We start from the raw sequence: 21,669 nt of genomic DNA, 5'->3' as shown, positions 1-21,669 counted from the left end.
CCCCTGCCTCCCGACAGGCTTCCCAGCATGCCCGCCTAACGGACCTTGTGCCTGTGTGCCTGACGGGCGTCGTGCAGCTGTGCGTCCAGCTGTGAGCAGAGCTCCTCCAGCTGTTTGCGATGGCTGGACAGCAGCTTCTCTCTTTCCTCCTGCAGGGTTCCCAGCAACCCGTCTCTCTGCCTGCATTCCTGGAGACAGGCAGACAGACACCCGCTGGCTTTACTGTGCTTTAGTATCGTGCCTTTCCTCTGTAATTACACTTTCCTCTGTTCAAACATTCAAAGACAACCAAAGCTGATCCCTGTATCATTATCACTCCCTTAGATTCCACTCTCTTTGTCTATTTTCCCCACTTTTTCTCCTCCCATTTTCTCCCCCTTACCTCACTCCGTGCCTCACCTCCTCCAAGTACTTCTCTCGGATGTCCTGCAGAGTGTGGCGGTGCTCCTCTCTCAGCTGCTCCAACTTCCTGTCATGCTCCTTCTGCACTTCCTCCCTCACCTCCCTCAGCACCTCACTCAGCTAGAGACACACAGACACAGACACGTGACTCAGCTGGGGACAGACACACACATAGACACGTGACTCAGCTGGGGACAGAAAGACACACACACACACAGTTTGTACAATTTGGCGTATGTAGTGTCACAGTGAACGTTCGTACAGAGGAGGGGGTCCAGATCAGTGAGAGCGTACTTCACCAAACCCCTGCCCAGAGCTGAGCTGTAAGTGAACCTTCCCAAACAGCCCCCCCTGTTCCTGCCCTTGACAATGTGCAGGCCCAGCCCTTGACAGAGCTGTAGCTGGAACTGTTGTTGCTGCAGCAGAGTGAGGTGATCAGTGTGTGGTGTGACAAATGTGATATGTGATGATATTTCTACTGATTTTAAGCCAAACACATGAGTCTTCTCTCCTCACAGGCTGTATGGAGTCAATCGGTTCTGCTCTGCATCACACAATGATCCCCCAGAATCCCAGCCATCACTTTTGTTACACAGGACACTATGATCTCCTTGTAGCCTGGGGGACAGTTGGTGGACCTGTCTACCCGACATCATGTCTCGTGCAGTAGTATGATGTCTTTTCCCTTTTCATTCTTAACAAACTAGGGATTCCGGGGTTTTCAGCTCGAAAGCTGAGGTATATACTTACTTATTGAAAGCAATCTCATTCTCAGTGCTTGAACTTTAACAATTATTATTGTTTTCTGGAATGAGAGCAAATCGGTCCAGCATATTAACACCATCGGCAAAACATATTAAAATTTAGAACCACTCTGTTGCTGAATCTGGTGGTAGCTTAACTCAATGTGCAGATAAAGCTCAGGACGTTTCTCACAGTGCATTTGGGAGTGTATCAGTGTGGGTCAGTGTGGACGTGAGTGTATGAAAATGAATATATCAGTGTGTCAGGGTGTGTATCGGATTGAGTGTTGCGTGTCAGTAGCATTAGCTCACCTCCTTCTGGTAGGTAGAGAGGTGCTGTCCACCGTGCTGGGGCTTCAGCAGCTCTTCTTGTTTCTCGTGGCTCAGTTCCTGAGTGATCTTCCCCTGCTACACACCACAGAGTGTTACTGCTGTGCAATTCAGTGTTTCACTTCGATTATGGGGCGGACGCGCAGCGCAGAGCCACATCGACATTCGAGTCGTGAAGGGCTGCCCAGCTCAATTTGTCGAAACCAGTACCTTGGCTTATATCCAGAAATAGCTGGATGGGATCTACAGATCAATAACTTAATAACTTTAATCAATTAGGGCTGGTTGGGCCAATGGCCTCTTTTTGTTTGTGATCTTTCTTATATTCTTGACAGGTCAAAATAAAACCATACATTCCCTTACCCCGGAAAAAACTTTAAGGAAGCCCTTCATTTTAACCACTGAACCTATGCAGAGAACCATATTTTCGGAAAGACGTGCACAAGAAACTTGTGTTTTTCAGAAGACTCGGACCTCAGACAAAAGGAAAGTCCTGGCCTGGGGTGAGGATCGCCCCTCTAAGTGGATGGGCTGTGTGTAGAAAAGCCTTCCTCGGCGCTGCGTTCTCACCTCTTTCTTCACTGCCTCCAGCTGTGCCTCCCTCTCGGCCTCCAGCCTGTGCCTCTCTTGCCTCAGCTCCTCCTCGGCCTCCCGCCGCAGTCTTGCCAGCTCCTGCCGCCGGTGCTCCTCCAGCCTCTTCATCTCGGCGGCCCGGTCTGCCTCCAGGGCTGCCCTCAGCTCCCGCAGAGCCGACTCGCCCTCCTCCCTGACTCGCAGACACAGACGCACAAATAAATGAGACAGGACGACACTTAGAGAGACCCGGGAGGCAGAAAATTGGCTTTAATTAATACTCTCACTATGAAAAGCTTTATTACAAGCTATTAATTTCAATTTAAAACCATTTACTCACCCTGTATAGCCATACAACATAAGACACATTATGTAAATCTAATCTGATATAATATTAGTTTTATTACATATTGGGCGGAGCGGGGGCTCTGTGGCTCAGGATCTGTGCCTGTGGCTGGAAGGTTGCCGGTTCAAATCCCGCGGCTGGCAGAGGAATCCTACTCCGTTGGGCCCCTGAGCAAGGCCCTTAACCCCAACTGCTCCAGGGGCGCCATATATATGGCTGACCCTGCGCTCTGACCCCAAGCTTCTCTCTGTCTGTGTGTCTTATGGAGAGCAAGCTGGGGTATGCGAAAAGAAATTCCTAATGCAAGAAATTGTAAAGGGTTAATAAAGCAACATTATTATTATTATTATATACTTCTATCATAGTGTGCACGTTAAGGTTTCATCAGTGGTAACTGCTGGCGTGTCTCTCATTCGTGATGCATTGGCTGACCTGAGGTGCTGCTCCTGAGCTTCTCTCTGTGTCTGTGTGGAGAGTCTGAGGTCCTGCAGTTTCTCCTCAGACACCAGTCTCAGCCTTCTCTCCTCTTCCTCTCTTTCCCCCTGTAGCCTCTCTCTCAGTGCCCTGTGAAAATATTACCAACCCTCATACAGGGCGTGCACACACCGGACCAGATCTGTAACACACAGTACAAACACACTGGTCCCAGTCAGGACCAGCGTCCGGCTCGGTGTCGGGGAGCGCGAGTGGCGGTGTCACGGTATTGGGGAGCGCGAGTGTGCGTCCGGATCGGTGTCGGGGAGCGCGAGTGTCCGTCCGGCTCGGTGTCGGGGAGCGCGAGTGGGCGTCCGGCTCGGTGTCGGGGAGCGCGAGTGGGCGTCCGGCTCGGTGTCGGGGAGCGCGAGTGGGCGTCCGGCTCGGTGTCGGGGAGCGCGAGTGGGCGTCCGGCTCGGTGTCGGGGAGCGCGAGTGGGCGTCCGGCTCGGTGTCGGGGAGGGCGAGTGGGCGTCCGGCTCGGTGTCGGGGAGGGCGAGTGGGCGTCCGGCTCGGTGTCGGGGAGCGCGAGTGGGCGTCCGGCTCGGTGTCGGGGAGCGCGAGTGGGCGTCCGGCTCGGTGTCGGGGAGCGCGAGTGGGCGTCCGGCTCGGTGTCGGGGAGCGCGAGTGGGCGTCCGGCTCGGTGTCGGGGAGCGCGAGTGGGCGTCCGGCTCGGTGTCGGGCCCAGCGTCAGGGAGCGCGAGCGGGCCTCAGGCCCGGCGTTAGGCCCGGCGCCGGGGAGCGCCAGTGGGACTCAGGCCCAGAGTCAGGGAGTGCGAGTGCACTCCTCTCCGCCAGGCCTGACACTGGGCCTGAGGCCCACTTGCGCTCCCTGTTGCCGGCGTCGGGGAGTGTTCGTCAGGACCAGCGTCCGGCCTGGCGTCGGGGAGCATAAGCGGGCCTCAGGCCCAGCGTTAGGCCCAATGTCGGGGAGCGCGAGCGGGCCTCAGGCCCAGCGTTAGGCCCAGCGTTGGGGAGCGCGAGCGGGCCTCAGGCCCAGCGTTAGGCCCAGTGTCGGGGAGCACGAGCGGGCCTCAGGCCCAGCGGGGGGGGCCTCAGGCCGGGTGTCAGACCCGGTGGCGTGGAGTGCGGGGGGGGCCTCAGACCCAGCATCAGGCCCAGCATCAGGCCCAGCATCAGGGAGTGCGAGCATGCCTCAGGCCCGGCGTCGGGGAGCGCAGGGGGGCCTTAGGTCCGGCGTCAGGCCCGGCAGAGGGGAGTGGGGGGGGCGTCGGGCCCGGCGGCGGGGAGAGTGTGCTTGTGGGTCAGCCCGAGTGTGTGCGCAACCTGATCCGTTCTTGGTTCTCCTGCCGCAGCCTCCGCTCCTCCTCTTCCTCCTCCTTCCTCAGCTCCTCTGCAAGGCGGCTCAGCCTTTCCCGCCTCTCCTGCAGGGCCCTGGCTCGTCGCACCTCGAGCTTCTGCTCCGTCTCCTCCGCGAACTCGGCGAGGCGGACCTCCGACCTCCCCCGCTTCTTCCTCTCCGAGGAGGAGGCAGGGGCCAGCCTCTCCAGCCCCTGATCTTCATCGGAACTGTGGCTGTGCTGACTGCTTGGAGTGACTGGCTTGCCTCTCGCCATCTCTGGCCTCTTCCTCCGGCTCCTGCTGCCTCCCTCCTCCCCAGGACTGCACTCGGACTCAAGGCCACTTGCAGTCTCAGCCACTGGGCTCCGGGCCCTCGTCTCTGGAGCCGTCTCTGTCCTCGCTGTCTCCTTCAGCCGCCTAAGAAGCACAGCACAGGGAGACCAGAACGTCAGGCAGGCAACGTCCTACTGACAACTGTGCGCACTGGTCTGTGTCGAGCTAAGATGCTGTATCTTTAAGTATGTGAAATATCGGGAACATACCCTGAATTTATATTCCTGATATTGCTTTTAAAATACACTGAAATATTTGAATAAGTTTCCACATGCAGTTTAATACCATTCGGGATAAAGTGCCTGATATGTGGTCAGTTATTAATACGCGTAGTATAAAGCTTTGTCCATGATATTTTAAAATACAATTTCCTTCAGTGTTCTGGACTTCCGAAAACATGACAAATAAATGTACTGTCAAGATATGTTTATATTCCTGTTTGTCATGTGCGCTCATATGAGATACGGGAGTGTAAGTCATAGAGAAGACCAGATGTGAGCTCCTGTGCTCAAGATCATATGATATAAAACGTTGGCGTCGGGGCCTGGAAGACTTGTGAGGACGGCAGGCAAAATGAATCCAGGATTCGCAAAGGAATCCTGAAGGAAAACCTGCAGCAGTCTGCAAGAGACCTGGGGCTTAGAACTCATCGTCTGGTAGGACAATGGCCCAAAACATATAGCTAAAGGCACACTGGAGCAACTAAAATCAACAGAGTGTGGATTGATTGGACCACAATCCAATTGAGAATCTGTGGTAGGAGTTGAAAACTGCTGTTCACCAATGTTCTCCATCCAACCTAAGAGAGCTTAAGCTATTTTGGAAAGGAGAATGGACCAAAATTGATGTACAGTGTCCAGATGCACATAACTAGCAGAGACTGATCTAAGATTCATGGTTGTAATTACCGAGAAAGGTGCCTCTACCAAATATTGGCTCAAGGGTGGTGAATCCCTACACAAGCACCTATTTTCTGTGTTATACATAATTTAGGAGGTTCCATAGAACTTTGTCTTCACCTTGATGTTATAGAGTGTTTCGGGTCTATCAATGACAAAACAAACCCAAATACATTATGATTCGATATTGTATCAGTGACCAGAGCTTGCCTGGGTTCCATAACATAAAAAATGTGAAAATGACCATGTGGGGTGACTTTTGATAGTTACTGGATTTGTATTTAGCCGACAGCTTTATCCAAGTCCAATAACATTCAATGAACTATAAAAAAGTTAACAGTAAATTATATATAATACAGAACACTGGTGTCTACAATAACTCAACATACTGTAATAAGACAACCAAAGTAAAAGGGTACCAGGCAAGAGATACAATAAAAAGCACTGTATATATTTAAGACTCGATCACAGTTCATCTGAATCTTTTGAACACTGGGAAATACTGGATTTTGCACCAGTCAGCTGCTGAGTACCTCTCTGCTGCCTCTGCCCTCTTCCTCCTCTCATCTTCCTCTTTCATTTTCATGCTCCCTTCTTCCTGCCTTTCTGTGACGTCCTTGTCCTGGAGAACAGCAGTCAGGAAAGCCAGGTAAGTCACACAGTGTGGCTCCACCTCGACCACAGCACAGCACCATACTGTACGATAATGTTCTGCTGCTGTCCATTGCAATATAGAACTGCAAGATAAAACAGAATGCAGTACTTCTAATAATAATAATAATTGCTTACACTTATATAGCACTTTTCTGGACACTCCACTCAAAGCGCTTTACAGGTAATGGGGATCCCCTCCACCACCACCAGTGTGCAGCCCCACCTGGATGATGCTCCAGTCCTCTCCCCACACACCAGCTCTCAGTGGGGAGGAGAGCAGAGTGATGAAGCCAGTTCAGAGATGGGGATTATTAGGAGGCCATGATTGGTAAGGGCCACTGGGAAATTTGGCCAGGATGCCACCCCTACTAGACAGTTGGAAGTATGGTACGTAGAGCCACAAGTGTGACTGAGTATAATCCAGCATGTGAAGCACAGATATGACAGTGTAGGTTCAGTACAAAGCATGCGGTTAACTTACACTTCAGTGTATTAGATGTACAGTACAGAGATTCACAAGGCAGTGTATTAACAGTATAGACTTGACAGCACAATGCGTGTGCATTGCTGTCAGAGTGCCGCACGGTGTACTGACCAGTGTCCTTGCACCCTCCGGGGCAGGGGAGAGATCTTCCACGTCAAGCACCTGCTCGAACACCCTGGACTGGAACCCAGCCGAGCTCTGCAGAGTCACAACGGCACCAGGTTACCTGCCCAGCTGGACCCAACCAGTCCAACAGGGAGTCCTGCCGAGCTCAGAGTGGAGTGGACTCTGCTCATGCTATGCCAATAAAACACCATGCATGTCTGATGTGCTTCTGTTTGCTCATCTCCTTTTGTTCCAAGTTCTCTGTGCTCAAAAGTACAAACACCCTGCTTAACTTGCAGCATACAGTCCAATATGTCTTTTTGTCACTGTTCAAAAAGAGATAATTATTGCATGACTGAATGACACAATATAAGATAAGATCACTTTATTAGCCCTATACAATTTCTTGCATTAAGAATTTGTCTTTTCGCCGACCCCAGCTTGCTCTCCATGAGACACACAGACAGGGAGAGAAGCTGGGGGTCAGAGCGCAGGGTCAGCCATTGTACAGCACCCCTGGAGCAGTTGGGGTTCAGGGCCTTGCTCAGGGGTCCAACGGAGTAGGATTCCTCTGCCGGCCACAGGATTTGAACCGGCAACCTTCCAGGCACAGGCGCAGATCCTGAGCCACAGAGCCATTGCTCCGCCCGATATCTCATCTTTCTTAGTTTTTAGTCAAAACAATGACTTAATCTAGTCATTTAAAGCTCAGAAGTGAGAAGATAATCTGTCCTCCAGTAAATCTTTAGAAGGCCGATGCTAGGATATTCCCACAGACAGGAACAGACCACTGGCTGAATACAGCAGGGGTTGGAACAACGGGTGATCTCAGCCCCTGCTCAGTAGTGATGATGGTAAAGAAAAACGGAGAATTCCAAACTGAGGGCATCACAGAAAATAAAATTGAATGCCTGAGTCTAAGGTGTAACAACAGGCATGTTGATGACACCTGCCCCGTGGCTTAACATTACTGAGGTAACAAGTACAGTATATAGTACTGGATAAGTGGGCAGGACAGCCCTAATATTATGATACAGCTAGGAAAGCACTATTCAAACCCGTTAGTGCCCTACCTGGGTACGATCCTCAGAGTGCAGGGAGGGTCCCTCAATATGATCACTGGCCTCCGAGTCCTGCAGAGAGACAGATTGTCAGCAGGGGAGGGACAAACTGACAGCACGCCCTACAGATAAGGGTAGACACATATCATCCATTGCATTCACTGCACGTGAATATTCCAACACAAATACAATCGGTGAAGCAATTCTCAGCAGTTACTTAAACAGGGTATCCGTCTTATCAGAGGTTAGGCAACAGAATTGAAAAGAAGCGCCGATATACCTCTTATAAGAGTCTGCCGTGGTTGACGCAGAGGAAAACGCAGTAAAACAAAGTGAAATCATTGCAAAAGCATGGTACACTGCAGGGAGGTATGGTATGGGAAAAGTGAAAACACTGTGCACGTTTTTCTGCACCACACACGGCTTACTTACTCAGGGCACGGACACACACACACGGAGATACACACACACATGCGTTACCACAGGAAGAATACTTATTAAGACCGAGAAGAGACCAGTCTGGAACAGGTTCCTCAGCCATACCACTGAAGCTAAAACCCTGGACTCTTTCAAGAAAAGGCTGGATGATACCCTTGGGTCAATAACCAACTAAACAAGAAAACGCAGCCAGTATTAAACAGCAGGGGTACTACAAATAACGTACACTCCTTGCACATTTCTTAGAAGTTCACAGAAAAGTGACCCATCTGGGCCCTGACTAAGTCAACAGCAGACTGCGCCCACGTTTCCCAAGCAGAGGTGCACAAGTGACAGTGTCACCAGGATCCCTCTGCCTTCAGAAGCAGCAGTGAACCTGCGGGCTGGTCGTGACAGCAGCGGCTGACCCGCGGCTTCTCCCCGCGTGAGGCACCCTGGATCCTGTGGTGTGTCGCATGACAAAAGGCCGTGAGAGGCAGGTGTGCTGGAGGAGCCCATCACCAGTCACCGGTCACACTAATAACAGCGAGAGCGATAAGGTGGGGGGTTTTGGTCGTCGATGGATCAGCACAGGGTGAAGGTGAGTGACAGGGTTATTACAGGCAGACCCAAAACCTGTCTCCCAGGGCCTCGGACTTGAAGGGTTTATAGGTCAGCCGCTGCTGGATGCCAGGCAGAGACCCCAGATTATGACCAAATGAGTTCAGGGTGAAATGGAATGTGGCCGGAGCTCACGCCAGCTGACCCACTGGACCGAGAGGGATGGGCGAGGTGGGAGGGCGCGATGGCCGTCTCGCTGGGTGAACACAAACCCTACCTCTGAAGAGGGTGCCCCGGTGACGGGGAGCTTCCATTCATATGGGGGGCTGGCCGAAGGCTGCATCTTCGTCCCCGTGGGAGCCGGAGCTGGGCACCCCCGTTTCCCGGGCGGGGTGCCCGAGGAGAGAGAGGAGGGGTCAAGCCCACCGTCATTCTCGTCTTCCCCAGCTGGCTTTGCCCCCAGAGCTATGATTCCCCCCTTCTCCTGCTCCTCTCTTCTCGCTGCCCGCCCTTCTTCCTCCTCCTCCTCCTCTTCCTGGCTCTCCATGGGGCCCTGCGAGGAAGGAGCTCGCTGGGGTTTCAAGTTCCAGGGCGACTTCCTCTCCTCGTGGGTCTGCTCCTCTGCTCTGTCTCCCTCACCCCCCAGCCGCCTCCTCTCCCCTCCCCGCCCGTCTCCCACCCCGCGCGCGCCTCCACTCTCTCTCGCCTCGGCTCCCTCGTCCTCCGCCCTCCTCTGCCCTCTCTCCTCCTCTCCGCTGCTCCCCAGTCCTCTCTCGCCTGATCCAGGACGCGCCAGGGTCTCGCCGGCGGCCACGCTGCAGTCTGTGCTGCCCCCCAGTGGAGAAGAGAGGCGCTGGCCACAGAGGGAGTCCTTCGCCATCCCCGAGCCAGCAGCGTGCAGCCGAGACAAACGAAAAAAACCGGGGGAATGGTATGGCAAACTCTCACAACAAAGACAACAAGGACACAGTGACACATTGAGAGAGACAAAGATGTTCTTCGGAATGCACAGTGAAACAGGAACACAGGCGGAAACTACATTTAAAACCGACAACAGGAGGCTCTTTTTTTTTTACACAAAGGGATGTGGGAGTATGGAACAAGTTACCCCCAGCCATGTTGTTGAAGTCAATACCCTGGCTTCAACCTTGGAACAATTAGTTCCTATTAATTACTATTGCTAGATGGGCACAATAGCCTTCCCAAACATGTAACCTGATGTGGAGGGTTTGCATGACAAACAAGAATACAGACAAGAACAACAAACATGACATCACTACTGCACACACCAAACACACAATAACCCAACATGTATAACCACCAACACTGGAAAAAGAAAAACATCAACCCAAGCACACCAAACACTGGTAGGGAGATATACAACCACAAGACAGACAGGACACACACACACCATCAAACAGTCAAACAAGAGCAAAGCACACAGCTACAATAACAGACAACAATTAGCGCAGTCGTTCCCCGTCAGCTCAAGTGTCAACCTCATTACTCTTAAAGTGAAAAGAAAGTAGCCATCAGAAGTACACAGGGCAGGTAATGGCTAAAATCTGTGTGTAAAAAACAGAAATGAAGGCAATCTAATCAACTTTAAAAAAGAAGACCATAAACTATAAGGTATAAAATGGCACACAACAAAGACAAACTCAGTGTGCATACTAAACAACAGGCACTACACAGACACACAGACAGCTGGCAGCGCCTACACTGTAGTCAGCTCTATAAGAAAGAAAGCACCAGGTATAAATTATTAGGAGACTGCGTTGGCCAGGAGTCGAACTCCGGCCTCCCGCATGGTGGGGTGAGAACTCAACCACTGAGCCACCAAAGCTGCTGTATGTATATACTGATGGAAAAAAGAAACGCAACACCTCCTCCTCCACACTCTGGCCCTCCCGTCCGCGTGGAACAGGCTGAAGAGGGACTCATCCGTGAAGAGGACCTGATGCCACTGCTGACGGGGCCATCGCAGCCTCTGTGTGGCCCAAGCCAGTCGAGGTGTGACGTCTAGGAGGTGAGAGCAGAGGGCCTCTGAGGCCAGCAGCACGGAGCCTCACTGTCCTGTCACTGAGGTGGGCATTGCGTCTGCGGGCAGCTTCAGCAGCAATACGGGGGGCAGATCTGAAACGATCTCTCAGACGGACCAGTCTGATGTGTCGGTCCTGCTCTGGTGTGGTCATTCGAGGGCGACCGGATCTGTCCTGCCGGTCTGCTGAAACCTTCTCTGCAGTCGGGACACAGTGGAATGACTTACTCCATAGTGTCTGGCAACGCTGGCACATGACATGTCTGCCTGCAGCTTCTGGTGCCATTCGAGGCATTATGGATCAGGCATTCATTGGGTAAAAGTGCACCTAACGAGCTTTCGTGTGATTGGCAAGTTGCAATGTCTCACTGCTCAAACTGTATTGCTGGTCAGAGAGCTTAAAACAAATTGACAACTTTTTGTGAAAGTACATAAGCTACATGTATAACTACAGTATTCTCATTCCAGAAAATGCTGCCTTTCCTTTTTCCATCAGTATATATATACACAAGTATAAAGACAAGCCCTCCTTTCTCACGGCATTCCTGACTTCACAGCCCTCCACATCCATGCCCACACACAATCTCCTCAGCTCATTCCAGCTCACAGGGGATCCTCCTAATCTCATTGACGATACTCCCTCAGCAAGCGTGCCAAAACCAAATTTCTATGACCATCTGTCATTTTTACAAGATGTCTGCACAGCTTACACATGCGATACTCTTGTTTATCTGAAGCTCCTAATTTCATTTCTAATGTGAAAGCAGATCAAATTTAAACATCATGAACTTGTCACTTGCAGCTCATGTCATAGCATACACTGACTGTGTTGCAGTAAAGACATGACATGTACCTGTGTTCAAGTACAACGACGATGAAACAGCCAATTTAAGATACATTTTTTCTGATTTATACTGATGGTTAGAGCTTTTAGTTAAGCCCTAGAATAAGTGACATAAAACTATCATACCAATAATTCTGTTGGACGGAACATTTCAAAGATGTCTGAGATGAACATTTCTGGGCAATCTGCTGCCCTTTAAGGTCACACTATGAAGATATCTGCAGAGAGCAGTGCAGTGTCACCTGTGAGGGGGGGTCTTGGCTGGGCTCCAGGGAAGGCAGCAGGTCCTGCAGCTCGGGCTCAGTGCGCTCCTCTGGCGGGGGGGTCCTGCTGACGTCACTCTCCTGGATTGCACAGGTGGGGGAGACACTGTGTAACACACTTCACTACACTGCTGCAGCACACACAGCACACTGCACACTCACTGGCTGTACAGTCTGCACATACACTAATAGCACTCAACACTACACTGCTGCAGCACACACAGCACACAACACACTGCACACTCACTGGCTGTACAGTCTGCACATACACTAATAGCACACAACACAAAAGCAAAATCATTGCTGAAGGAATAGAGCTTTTATGAGAGGTGTACTTTGTGGTTGTGTGTATTATTCTTGCACAGTACACAGTCCTGTGTAAGCTCTTCTTATTTGAAGTTCACACAGTGAATCAGTGAAGCACAGTGAAGTAATGTTACTTTTGCGTCAGTGCTACGTTGCCTTGTCAGTGTTGTGTTACTGTTGCATGAATGTTGTGTTGTCAGGTCAGTAAGATAAGATAAGATCACTTTATTGGCCCTTTACAATTTCTTGTATTAGGAATGTGTCTTTTCGCAGACCCCAGCTTGCTCTCCATGAGACACACAGACAGGGAGAGAAGCCGGGGGTCAGAGCACAGGGTCAGCCATTTATACAGCACCCCTGGAGCAGCTGGGGTTGAAGGCTTTGCTCAGGGGCCCAACGGAGTAGGATTCCTCTGCCGGCCGCGGGATACGAACCAGCAACCTTCCGGCCACAGGCGCAGATCCTTGGCCACAGAGCCCCCGCACTGCCCCTTTTTAATGTGTTATGATGTGGATACGGTGTGTTACTGTTGTGTTGACGTGTCAGTGTATTACTGTTGTGCAGTGCGTACCTCGTACTGCAGTCCTCCGCCCAGGGAGCCGAGGTCCAGGTGTAGGTTGTGCAGCAGACGGGCTGTCCCTTGTGGGCTCTGACAGGAGAGAGTACAGTCACAGGAGCAAGATGCTACACCTGCTATAGACATTTTGCTTTGTGACAAAAGGGCTGAGCTCATATCCAATCCCTATAAAATCCCTTACTTTAAATCCACACTAAAGCTTAGTAACTCATACGTGAAGTGATTCATTCATATTGGGTTTTCATGTTTCTAAGTGCCCTTGTCAACTCAGCGGAGAACTCAGAAGCCTGGTTAGGCTGCTGTTATATTTCATGACAACGATGTATGGTTGTGTGAAATGGTATTCGGTGACTGTACTGTTCCGCAATCTCTGGGATAATCTGAAGCAAGCTTTTTAAAAAGGAATCACTTGAACTGCAAAATAACCTGTGGTGTGCAATGAGACAGCTCATGAAGAGGCCTACCTCTGCCTCCGAGCCTCTCTCCTCTTCATCCTCCAGCCCCGGCAAAGAGAGAGACACCCTCTCCTCTTGTCTCAGGCCCAGTGCACTTGTGCCCAGTGTGGACAGAGGAGCCTGGGAGAGACACAGAAGAGAGATCAAATGAAATGAGCACTAGACTAACACAGAGTGAGGAGGGGCATACAAAGAGGACGAGAACAGGAGTGTGTGACAGAGAGAGGAGGAGAGGGAAATGAATCAGGACTACACCTGCACCAACAACTGTATCATCAGTGTTAGTGTGAGTACTAGTGTCTGTCTAGAATCAGGACTAGAGCTGCACCAATGACTGTATCGTGTGAGCATTAACGTCAGTCCAGAATCATGACTAGTGCTGGCACCAGTGTCTCCATCGTGTCAGTGCCAGTGCCAGTGTGATCATTAGTGTCTGTCTAGAATCAGCACCAACGACTGTATCATCAGTGTTAGTGTGAGCACTAGTGTCAGTCTAGAATCAGGACTAGAGCTGCACCAACGACTGTATCATCAGTGTTAGTGTGAGCACTAGTGTCAGTCTCGAATCAGGACTGAGACACTGTGTTGACACTGCACCAGTGTTAGTATCCGTGTCAGTGTCAATCCAATGCAGGGGGAAAGTGATACAGTACTCACCCCAAGTGACGTCTTCAGGGGCTCCAGCCCTCCGGAGCTCCCGGCCGAGCCCCTCAGGGAAGAAGACAGGGGATCTGCCAACCCCCGAAGTGGGGCCAAAGACCCCATAGGACCCTGCAGGGGCCCTAGCGCTGAGCTCACCGGCTGGGGTGGGGAAAGAGAGAGATCAGACATATGGCTAGAGCCAAGTGCAGGCTACTACTTAACCTCTAAAACCACAACTATCACAATATGCTTACAACACAATAGGATCTAAAAAAAAAAAATCAATTTCACTTTGTATTAGATCTATCAATCAAACGTAACATTGTCAATGCAACAGAATGAGCGATTGGTTCAAAATATACTGAAGACGGATGGTTTTCTAATAAAGTATGAGGTAAACCGATTGCTAGGCACATAGTAGGTACCTCGGCATGAACAATCCTTGGAAAATAAAAGAATATTGCAAATTTAAGCAATGAAAAGTGCTGATACACTGACTTCGTTAAAAGCCTCCATGATCTGCAACTTTTCATCAGTTAGAGCACTTGTTATGGAAAATGCAAAAAATATGCAGTGCATTCTTTGGAATGAGTGGATATGCAGTGCTCACTGAGTCCAGATGATCTGAAGGGTGCAATACCAAATAAAATGATTGGAAAGTTATTGATTGATCATTCTTGAAGTCAGTATGGAGGCTCTGCTCTCTATTTTGTTCCCATATACCCAGATACATGCTGGTACATGATTCAAAAATCTCTTCCCTACTAAAGCTGGAACAGTGCAAGGAGAGGTAAAAGACAGGAAAAGAACCACAAGCTTCTGCTTATCATTTTACTAAACTTTGAAGAGCTTCATCTGACTGGGAAAGCCTTTCTCATTAGAATCTGAAGAATGAGGACTATATGAAAGATTTTAAGATTTTGTATTACATAAAAGACAGATGGAAGAAGTCTTACTCATTAGAGAGTCAAAATGGCTCTGAATTTTCCACACATGTAAAAATGTTCCAGCTCTCCTGCCTTCACTGTTTGGCCCACCAGAACACAGAGCATTACTGGAGCTGTTTTTTCCCCCCTCTTTAAACTTTTTATTTTATAAATCCTGCACTGGGCTGTATAGCATATTTATCCCTGTTTGATCTTTTACTGACTGTTCACAGGTTTCCTACCCTCATTGTAATCAAGCATTGTAATCGCTGATCGCCATCCGACAGGGAAACACAAGCCTTCCAATGAACCATTCGATTCTCAGTCACTCCGTCTTTCCTTTGCTACCTCTTTTTGGCTCTCTCTCCGTACCTGCTCACTGTCTTTACACTCCTGCGCTCCGGGTCTGATTGTGCCCTGGTGTACTCTGACTGTCCCTGTCCCTTGGCCTCTTGCCTTCCTGACTCCTCTGCCTCCGCGCTCCGGCTCCCTCCTACCTTTCCTGCATGGAGAGAGGCCCTGGGGCCTCAGCTTGGGAAGGAGTGGGGAGCCAGGCGCTGAAGCCGCGCTCTCCTGTGGGATGTGGCTGCTGTTGGAGCAGCCTGTCTTGGGGTTCTGCAACAATGTTCCCAAATCCGGACTCTGAAGAGCAGCCTTACCGATTCTGTCCTCTCTCTCAGGGGCAGGATCCCCGCCTGGGACCTCCATCCCCGTCATCCAGGGTGGCTGGGCCTCCGGTAAGGCGAGCGGACTGGACCCCAAGGGCAGGCTGGCAGCAGTGTGAGAGCCCCTCGCTCTCTGCCCTGCCCTGGAGGACAACCTCTCTCTGGGGCTCCCAATACTATCGCTGCGCCATCTTGTCTCCCTGCCCTGATGAAAGCCCCATCCAGGGCTCTCGTTGGCGAATCTAACCGCGTTTCCAGGAGAGAGGCTTGTGGGGGAATGCGGGAGCTGGGTGTCCCGCGGCCGACGGGCAACGGGGTCCATCAACCCTGAACTCAATTTAGCATCGGAGCTCCCCCTATCCCACCATCCAAGAATCTCCCGGGCGTCCGTTAGGGCTTTGCTGGATCGGGGAAGAGAAGGCAGGGGCTGGAAAGTCCTCGGGGAAAGGGGCAAAAGAGAGCGCGAGAGTGGGGACAGGGAGTGTGCAGCTCTAGAGACAGAGTGTGCAGGAGCTGTCTCGGGGCTCTGCATTAAGGGAGACTGGCTTGCCCTTTGGCTAAGGGGGTGACTTCCATCTCTGCACAGCGCATCTCCGATTCTCTCTGCCCCCCGATCGGGCATCTCTGATCTGAGCCCGGATGGAGAAACAGTGTGAGAGCGAAGGCGAGAATGAACGAAAGAGGGAGCCTCGGCTATATCTGACTGCACTGGGACGAGCCTGCCTGCTGCTTGCCTCACCTAGACACGCAAACACACGCAAACTTACAGACACATAGAAACCATGCATGGAGCGATCTATTATTCTGCTTATTCTTTAAGAATAAAAGACATAATGGACGACATGTCATGTAGTGTTTAAGTGTGTCACTATATCAGTAACTCAATGTGTCCATTTTTCAATGGCAGGAACCTACTGTTTCACTGTATCAGTGGCAGTGATTCCTGTGTCAGGCGCTGGGAGCCTCAGTGTGTCAGCGTCAGTGTCAGGCGCTGGGAGCCTCACAGCGTCGGCGTCAGTGTCAGGTGATCGGAGCCTCAGTGTGTCGGCGTCAGTGTCAGGCGCTGGGAGCCTCACAGCGTCGGCGTCAGTGTCAGGCGCTCGGAGCCTCACAGCGTCGGCGTCAGTGTCAGGCGCTCGGAGCCTCACAGCGTCGGCGTCAGTGTCAGGCGCTCGGAGCCTCACAGCGTCGGCGTCAGTGTCAGGCGCTCGGAGCCTCACAGCGTCGGCGTCAGTGTCAGGCGCTCGGAGCCTCAGTGTGTCGGCGTCAGTGTCAGGCGCTCGGAGCCTCAGTGTGTCGGCGTCAGTGTCAGGCGCTCGGAGCCTCAGTGTGTCGGCGTCAGTGTCAGGCGCTCGGAGCCTCAGTGTGTCGGCGTCAGTGTCAGGCGCTCGGAGCCTCAGTGTGTCGGCGTCAGTGTCAGGCGCTGGGAGCCTCAGTGTGTCGGCGTCAGTGTCAGGCGCTGGGAGCCTCAGTGTGTCGGCGTCAGTGTCAGGCGCTGGGAGCCTCAGTGTGTCGGCGTCAGTGTCAGGCGCTGGGAGCCTCAGTGTGTCGGCGTCAGTGTCAGGCGCTGGGAGCCTCAGTGTGTCGGCGTCAGTGTCAGGCGCTGGGAGCCTCAGTGTGTCGGCGTCAGTGTCAGGCGCTGGGAGCCTCAGTGTGTCGGCGTCAGTGTCAGGCGCTGGGAGCCTCAGTGTGTCGGCGTCAGTGTCAGGCGCTGGGAGCCTCAGTGTGTCGGCGTCAGTGTCAGGCGCTGGGAGCCTCAGTGTGTCGGCGTCAGTGTCAGGCGCTGGGAGCCTCAGTGTGTCGGCGTCAGTGTCAGGCGCTGGGAGCCTCAGTGTGTCGGCGTCAGTGTCAGGCGCTGGGAGCCTCAGTGTGTCGGCGTCAGTGTGTCGGCGTCAGTGTCAGGCGCTCGGAGCCTCAGTGTGTCGGCGTCAGTGTCAGGCGCTCGGAGCCTCAGTGTGTCGGCGTCAGTGTCAGGCGCTCGGAGCCTCAGTGTGTCGGCGTCAGTGTCAGGCGCTCGGAGCCTCAGTGTGTCGGCGTCAGTGTCAGGCGCTCGGAGCCTCAGTGTGTCGGCGTCAGTGTCAGGCGCTCGGAGCCTCAGTGTGTCGGCGTCAGTGTCAGGCGCTCGGAGCCTCAGTGTGTCGGCGTCAGTGTCAGGCGCTCGGAGCCTCAGTGTGTCGGCGTCAGTGTCAGGCGCTCGGAGCCTCAGTGTGTCAGCGTCAGACACTCGGTGCCTCAGTGACAAAGGGTGTCTCGATCCTTTCATACACTCACCACAGGTGGTCTGAGGGGCTCTTTCACCATTTTCTCCTTTTTCTCCTTCTTTTCCTTCTTCTTCTTCTTGTCTTTCTTGGCCTGGGAGCCCCTGGGCTGCGCACGCTCCCTCTCCTGGGCGACAAGAAGGCGGTACTGCTCGTCGCAAGGGTGATCCCAGGTGGACTGGCCCGTGGAGAAGTTGAAATAGTAGACATCACCAGTCACATCCTGACTGAGGAGAGAGGAGGGCAAGCACAGAGTAAGAACAGATTATGTAGGCAAGGAATTAATTAACCCCAACTGCTCCAGGGGCACTGTACAATGGCTGACCCTGCACTCTGACCCCCAGCTTCTCTCCCTGTCTGTGTGTCTGTGTCTCATGGAGAGCAAGCTGGGGTATGCGAATTCCTAATGCAAGAAATTGTATAGGGCTAATAAAGCAACATTAGTAGTAGTAGTAGTAGTAGTAGTAGTAGTAGTAGTAGTAGTAGTAGTAGTAGTAGTAGTAGTAGTAGTATTACTCCAGTATCACTACACACAGTGTGCCAGTATCAGAGTACGCACTAATCCAGCAACACTATGTGCAGTGTGCCAGTGTCAGTGTATGCACTACTCCAGTAACACTATGTGCAGTGTGTCAGTGTCAGTGTATGCACTACTCCAGCAACACTATGTACAGTGTGCCAGTGTCAGTGTATGCACTACGTCAGTAACACTATGTGCGGTGTGCCAGTGTCAGTACTACTCCAGTAACACTATGTGCAGCGTGCCAGTGTCAGTGTACGCACTACGTCAGTAACACTATGTGCAGCGTGCCAGTGTCAGTGTACGCACTACGTCAGTAACACTATGTACAGTGTGCCAGTGTCAGTGTATGCACTACGTCAGTAACACTATGTACAGTGTGCCAGTGTCAGTGTATGCACTACTCCAGTAACACTACGTGCAGCGTGCCAGTGTCAGTGTAGCCCTGTAATCCTAACCAGAGATGAATAAAGTGATGTTATAATCCTAACCAGGGTTTCCATTCTGCAGGCAGTGGGGCCACAATGCCCTCTCTGGCCAGCCACATCAGCTCAGGCTCCTTCTCTGGGTCTATCCCGATCTCTCGTGCATACTCCTGGATCTCTGACAGAAGGGGCGAAAGAGAGAGAGAGGTTTACTCAGCCCCCACACTGACAGCTGCTTTGCTAAGTAGCCATGCAGTTTTTCTGTACGATGGTGGTTTGTTAAAAAACAGATTCATTTATGGTTACGCTTCTGTATAACACTTATACCCTAACAATGGTCCTCCTGTACATACAGTATAACATGAATTAAAACAACAAAATGCTACTTTGCACCAGCAGAGTTTTGTGTCAAATCCTAGCCTTCATTGCGCACCGTGACAGAAGGTTTTGTGCTCAGTAGCTTAACCACAGGAAAGGAATCCATTATAGTAACTGCTCTCCACATGCTTGATCCCATATACTATTTGAGTGTTAAGGCACTTAATTTGACACGTGTGTAACTGATAAATGAATGTATGTAACTTTTAGGACAGTGGGAGGTTCAGACAAGATGGTAGGTCTTGTCTGAATTACATTACCCAGGAGGCAATGGGGAATGATCTGACGTCCCGTCACCTGACCATCTGAAGGGACACAAGTGGTCAGGTGGCAGTTAAAGAGCAGGAAGCAGAGGCTTCCAGTGGTCAGTCTGCATCTGATATTTTGGAAATGACATCAGTTTTCCCATTACATACCGTTATGCGCTACACCAGACAGAAGAAGGAAACAAGTGGATGGCTGAGACTTTAAGGAAATTTAAGTTTTGAGGAAGAGATTTGGTTTTGGCGCCAGTAAGCACCGGTTATATTCCAGTAAAGAGATTTACATGAAGAAGCTGGCACTCAAAGAGAGCCAGGGTTTTATTTTCTCTACGTTTCCCTGCACTGTGAATTAAAAGCAACGATTCTTACTCGACAGCTGCGTCTGCTGTCTGAGACCCACCCCTTTCGAAGCAACCTGTGACAGCACCTAGGCCCCACCAGCGTCCGCCAACTCTAAAATGACTTTCACTGCAAGAGGGTCTCTCCCTCTCTTCTCCCGGTACCTTGCTCAGTGGGGATGTAGTTCTCATCGTAGTCCTCCTCCAGGATGAGCTGGTCCCCAATCCGGAGGGTCGCAGCGCTCATGGTGGCTCTGAGGAAGAGACGGAGACCGATTTCCAAGATTCTAGGTACACCAGAAATAAAACGGACTTTCTCACTTCTATGCAGAAGTCAGAAAAAAGAAAGGTGTGATAAATACATGGAAACAGATGTTTTCATTGTCCCAGTGAAATCCACATACGCATTCCGTGGCTGGAAGGTTGCCGGTTCAAATCCCGCAGCCGGCAGAGGAATCCTACTCCGTTGGGCCCCTGAGCAAGGCCCTGAACCCCAACTGCTCCAGGGGCGCCGTATAAATGGCTGCCCCTGCACTCTGACCCCCAGCTTCTCTCTCCCTGTCTGTGTGTCTCATGGAGAGCAAGCTGGGGTCTGCGAAAAGACAAATTCCTCATGCAAGAAATTGTATAGGGCTAATAAAGTGATCTTATCTTATAAAGGTATCTGGTCTATTCAGAAAGCCGTGAACAGGACACCTCACTTTACAAGGGCCAGTTGTGACAACTGTCAACACTGAGCAATGTACTGTGTCCATCTGTATGATCACCACAGTGCTGTACGTTATCCATCTGTATGAGCACCAGCATCCGGTACTGCGGTGCACATTCAGATGGACAAGGTGCAGCAGAGCTCATACAGAAGGAACCATTTTCTACACAATGAGCACCTGCATGCAAGTCTGCTTCTTGTATTTCCACATACATATACAGGCGTACACTCTGGAGGCCAAACTGAGGGGATTCTCAGGCAGGTCGTGTTTTAGAATAAGCATTCACACCGGATTGATGGAGTACAGTATTCACAGGAAAGTGAACTGAACAGGCCACCAAGCAGGGCTGAAATGGGATTGGGAAGGAAGGTGAATGGTTCTGCATGAAGATAAGAAAAAAAACCACGACTCATCCCACAGGATGCACGGATCCAGGAGGGTCGGTGTAAATGGTGCAGAGTACACATATACAGTCCTGTTTCGAAGCGTCGTGATTGTGCGCTCAGAAGGCACACAAAATGGGGAAACTTTGCAGGGAGGCGCAGGACACAGGGTGATTTCACACGGAGACGAGACTGGCGAGGCTGAGCAGTTCTATTCTGTGCGGGGCCCTGATGCTGCGCTTCAGTCACCCGCTGTCCTGAAACCCCGTCGGGCGCTGAGGGGCTGAATGGCCTTTTCCAGACTATAGCATTTCTGTTCTTATACAGGTGGGGGGAAAACAACAGCTTTAATGGGAAACCAGAAACCAGGGCCACGCCGGGGGGGAGGGGGTTGGGGGACACCAAGTCTTTTCAAAAAGCCCAGGTCCTGCCGCGTCTACACTCTCTCATTACTACACGGCGGAGGCGAACGCGCAAACAAAACTTTTTGAACCGAAATTGAAAGGAAAAGTTCCGTGATCTGCTTACCTGTCAAACGCCTGTTTGTCTTTTCTCCAAGGGGTCACGCAGTCCAGAGGTCTCCTCCAGTTATGTTTGCGTTCTTCATCTTACGGTAATAAATGTCAACCGGACAGCGAGCTGCCTTACTACATCAACGGAATTTGGCAGCGGCTTCCAGGGACGCGCGACATCTTCCGGTTTTCACCCCTCCTTAGCAACCACCAACCGCCCCGCCTCCCATATGAGCGATTGGCCAGAAAGGGCAGCGGGCCGTTTTCATTGGAGAAGAGAGACGTCGGTCAAGGTCACAAAACCGCGCTGTGCCACGGGAAATGTAGTGTTATTATATTCGTCTGGATTTGTCATAATCGGCTTAAAAAATCATGTGATTTTTCTCCTCAAGTAACTTTCTTCTGCTGGTGAGGCCTCAGTTCTTTATCTAGCAAAGCTATCCTGTAATATTTATCGTCTCTGAATCCTATTATATTCTA

At 51.4% G+C, this 21,669-nt stretch overlaps 1 protein-coding gene across 5 annotated transcripts in view; it reads right to left on the bottom strand.

Annotated features, from left to right (window-relative positions):
* cep164 (centrosomal protein 164) overlaps window positions 1-21,669 on the bottom strand; it is a 31,433-nt gene extending 9,764 nt beyond the window's left edge. Inside the window, exons 1-19 of one of the 5 annotated variants that reach the window (XM_088618960.1) lie at window positions 21,206-21,669; window positions 19,750-19,838; window positions 18,672-18,783; window positions 17,674-17,887; window positions 15,110-16,141; window positions 13,827-13,970; window positions 13,179-13,289; window positions 12,709-12,786; window positions 11,811-11,912; window positions 8,961-9,554; window positions 7,718-7,777; window positions 6,651-6,737; window positions 5,935-6,023; window positions 4,155-4,586; window positions 2,827-2,958; window positions 2,046-2,241; window positions 1,458-1,550; window positions 400-522; window positions 45-188 (exon numbers count right to left, since the gene is read on the bottom strand). In XM_088618960.1, the coding sequence (XP_088475086.1) occupies window positions 45-188; window positions 400-522; window positions 1,458-1,550; window positions 2,046-2,241; window positions 2,827-2,958; window positions 4,155-4,586; window positions 5,935-6,023; window positions 6,651-6,737; window positions 7,718-7,777; window positions 8,961-9,554; window positions 11,811-11,912; window positions 12,709-12,786; window positions 13,179-13,289; window positions 13,827-13,970; window positions 15,110-16,141; window positions 17,674-17,887; window positions 18,672-18,783; window positions 19,750-19,831 (3,825 nt within the window). In that variant the 5' untranslated portion in view covers window positions 19,832-19,838; window positions 21,206-21,669. Of the gene's footprint in view, window positions 1-44; window positions 189-399; window positions 523-1,457; window positions 1,554-2,045; window positions 2,242-2,826; window positions 2,959-4,154; window positions 4,587-5,934; window positions 6,024-6,650; window positions 6,738-7,717; window positions 7,778-8,960; window positions 9,555-11,810; window positions 11,913-12,708; window positions 12,787-13,178; window positions 13,290-13,826; window positions 13,971-15,109; window positions 16,142-17,673; window positions 17,888-18,671; window positions 18,784-19,749; window positions 19,839-21,205 lie in introns of all 5 variants that reach the window. The other 4 variants (XM_088618959.1, XM_088618961.1, XM_088618962.1 and 1 more) reach the window with 4 other exon arrangements.

This window comes from Lepisosteus platostomus, chromosome 25, assembly GCF_059453375.1.
Source record: "Lepisosteus platostomus isolate fLepPlt1 chromosome 25, fLepPlt1.hap1, whole genome shotgun sequence".
Taxonomy (NCBI): domain Eukaryota; kingdom Metazoa; phylum Chordata; class Actinopteri; order Semionotiformes; family Lepisosteidae; genus Lepisosteus; species Lepisosteus platostomus.
This window is presented reverse-complemented; position numbering and strand designations above follow the sequence as displayed.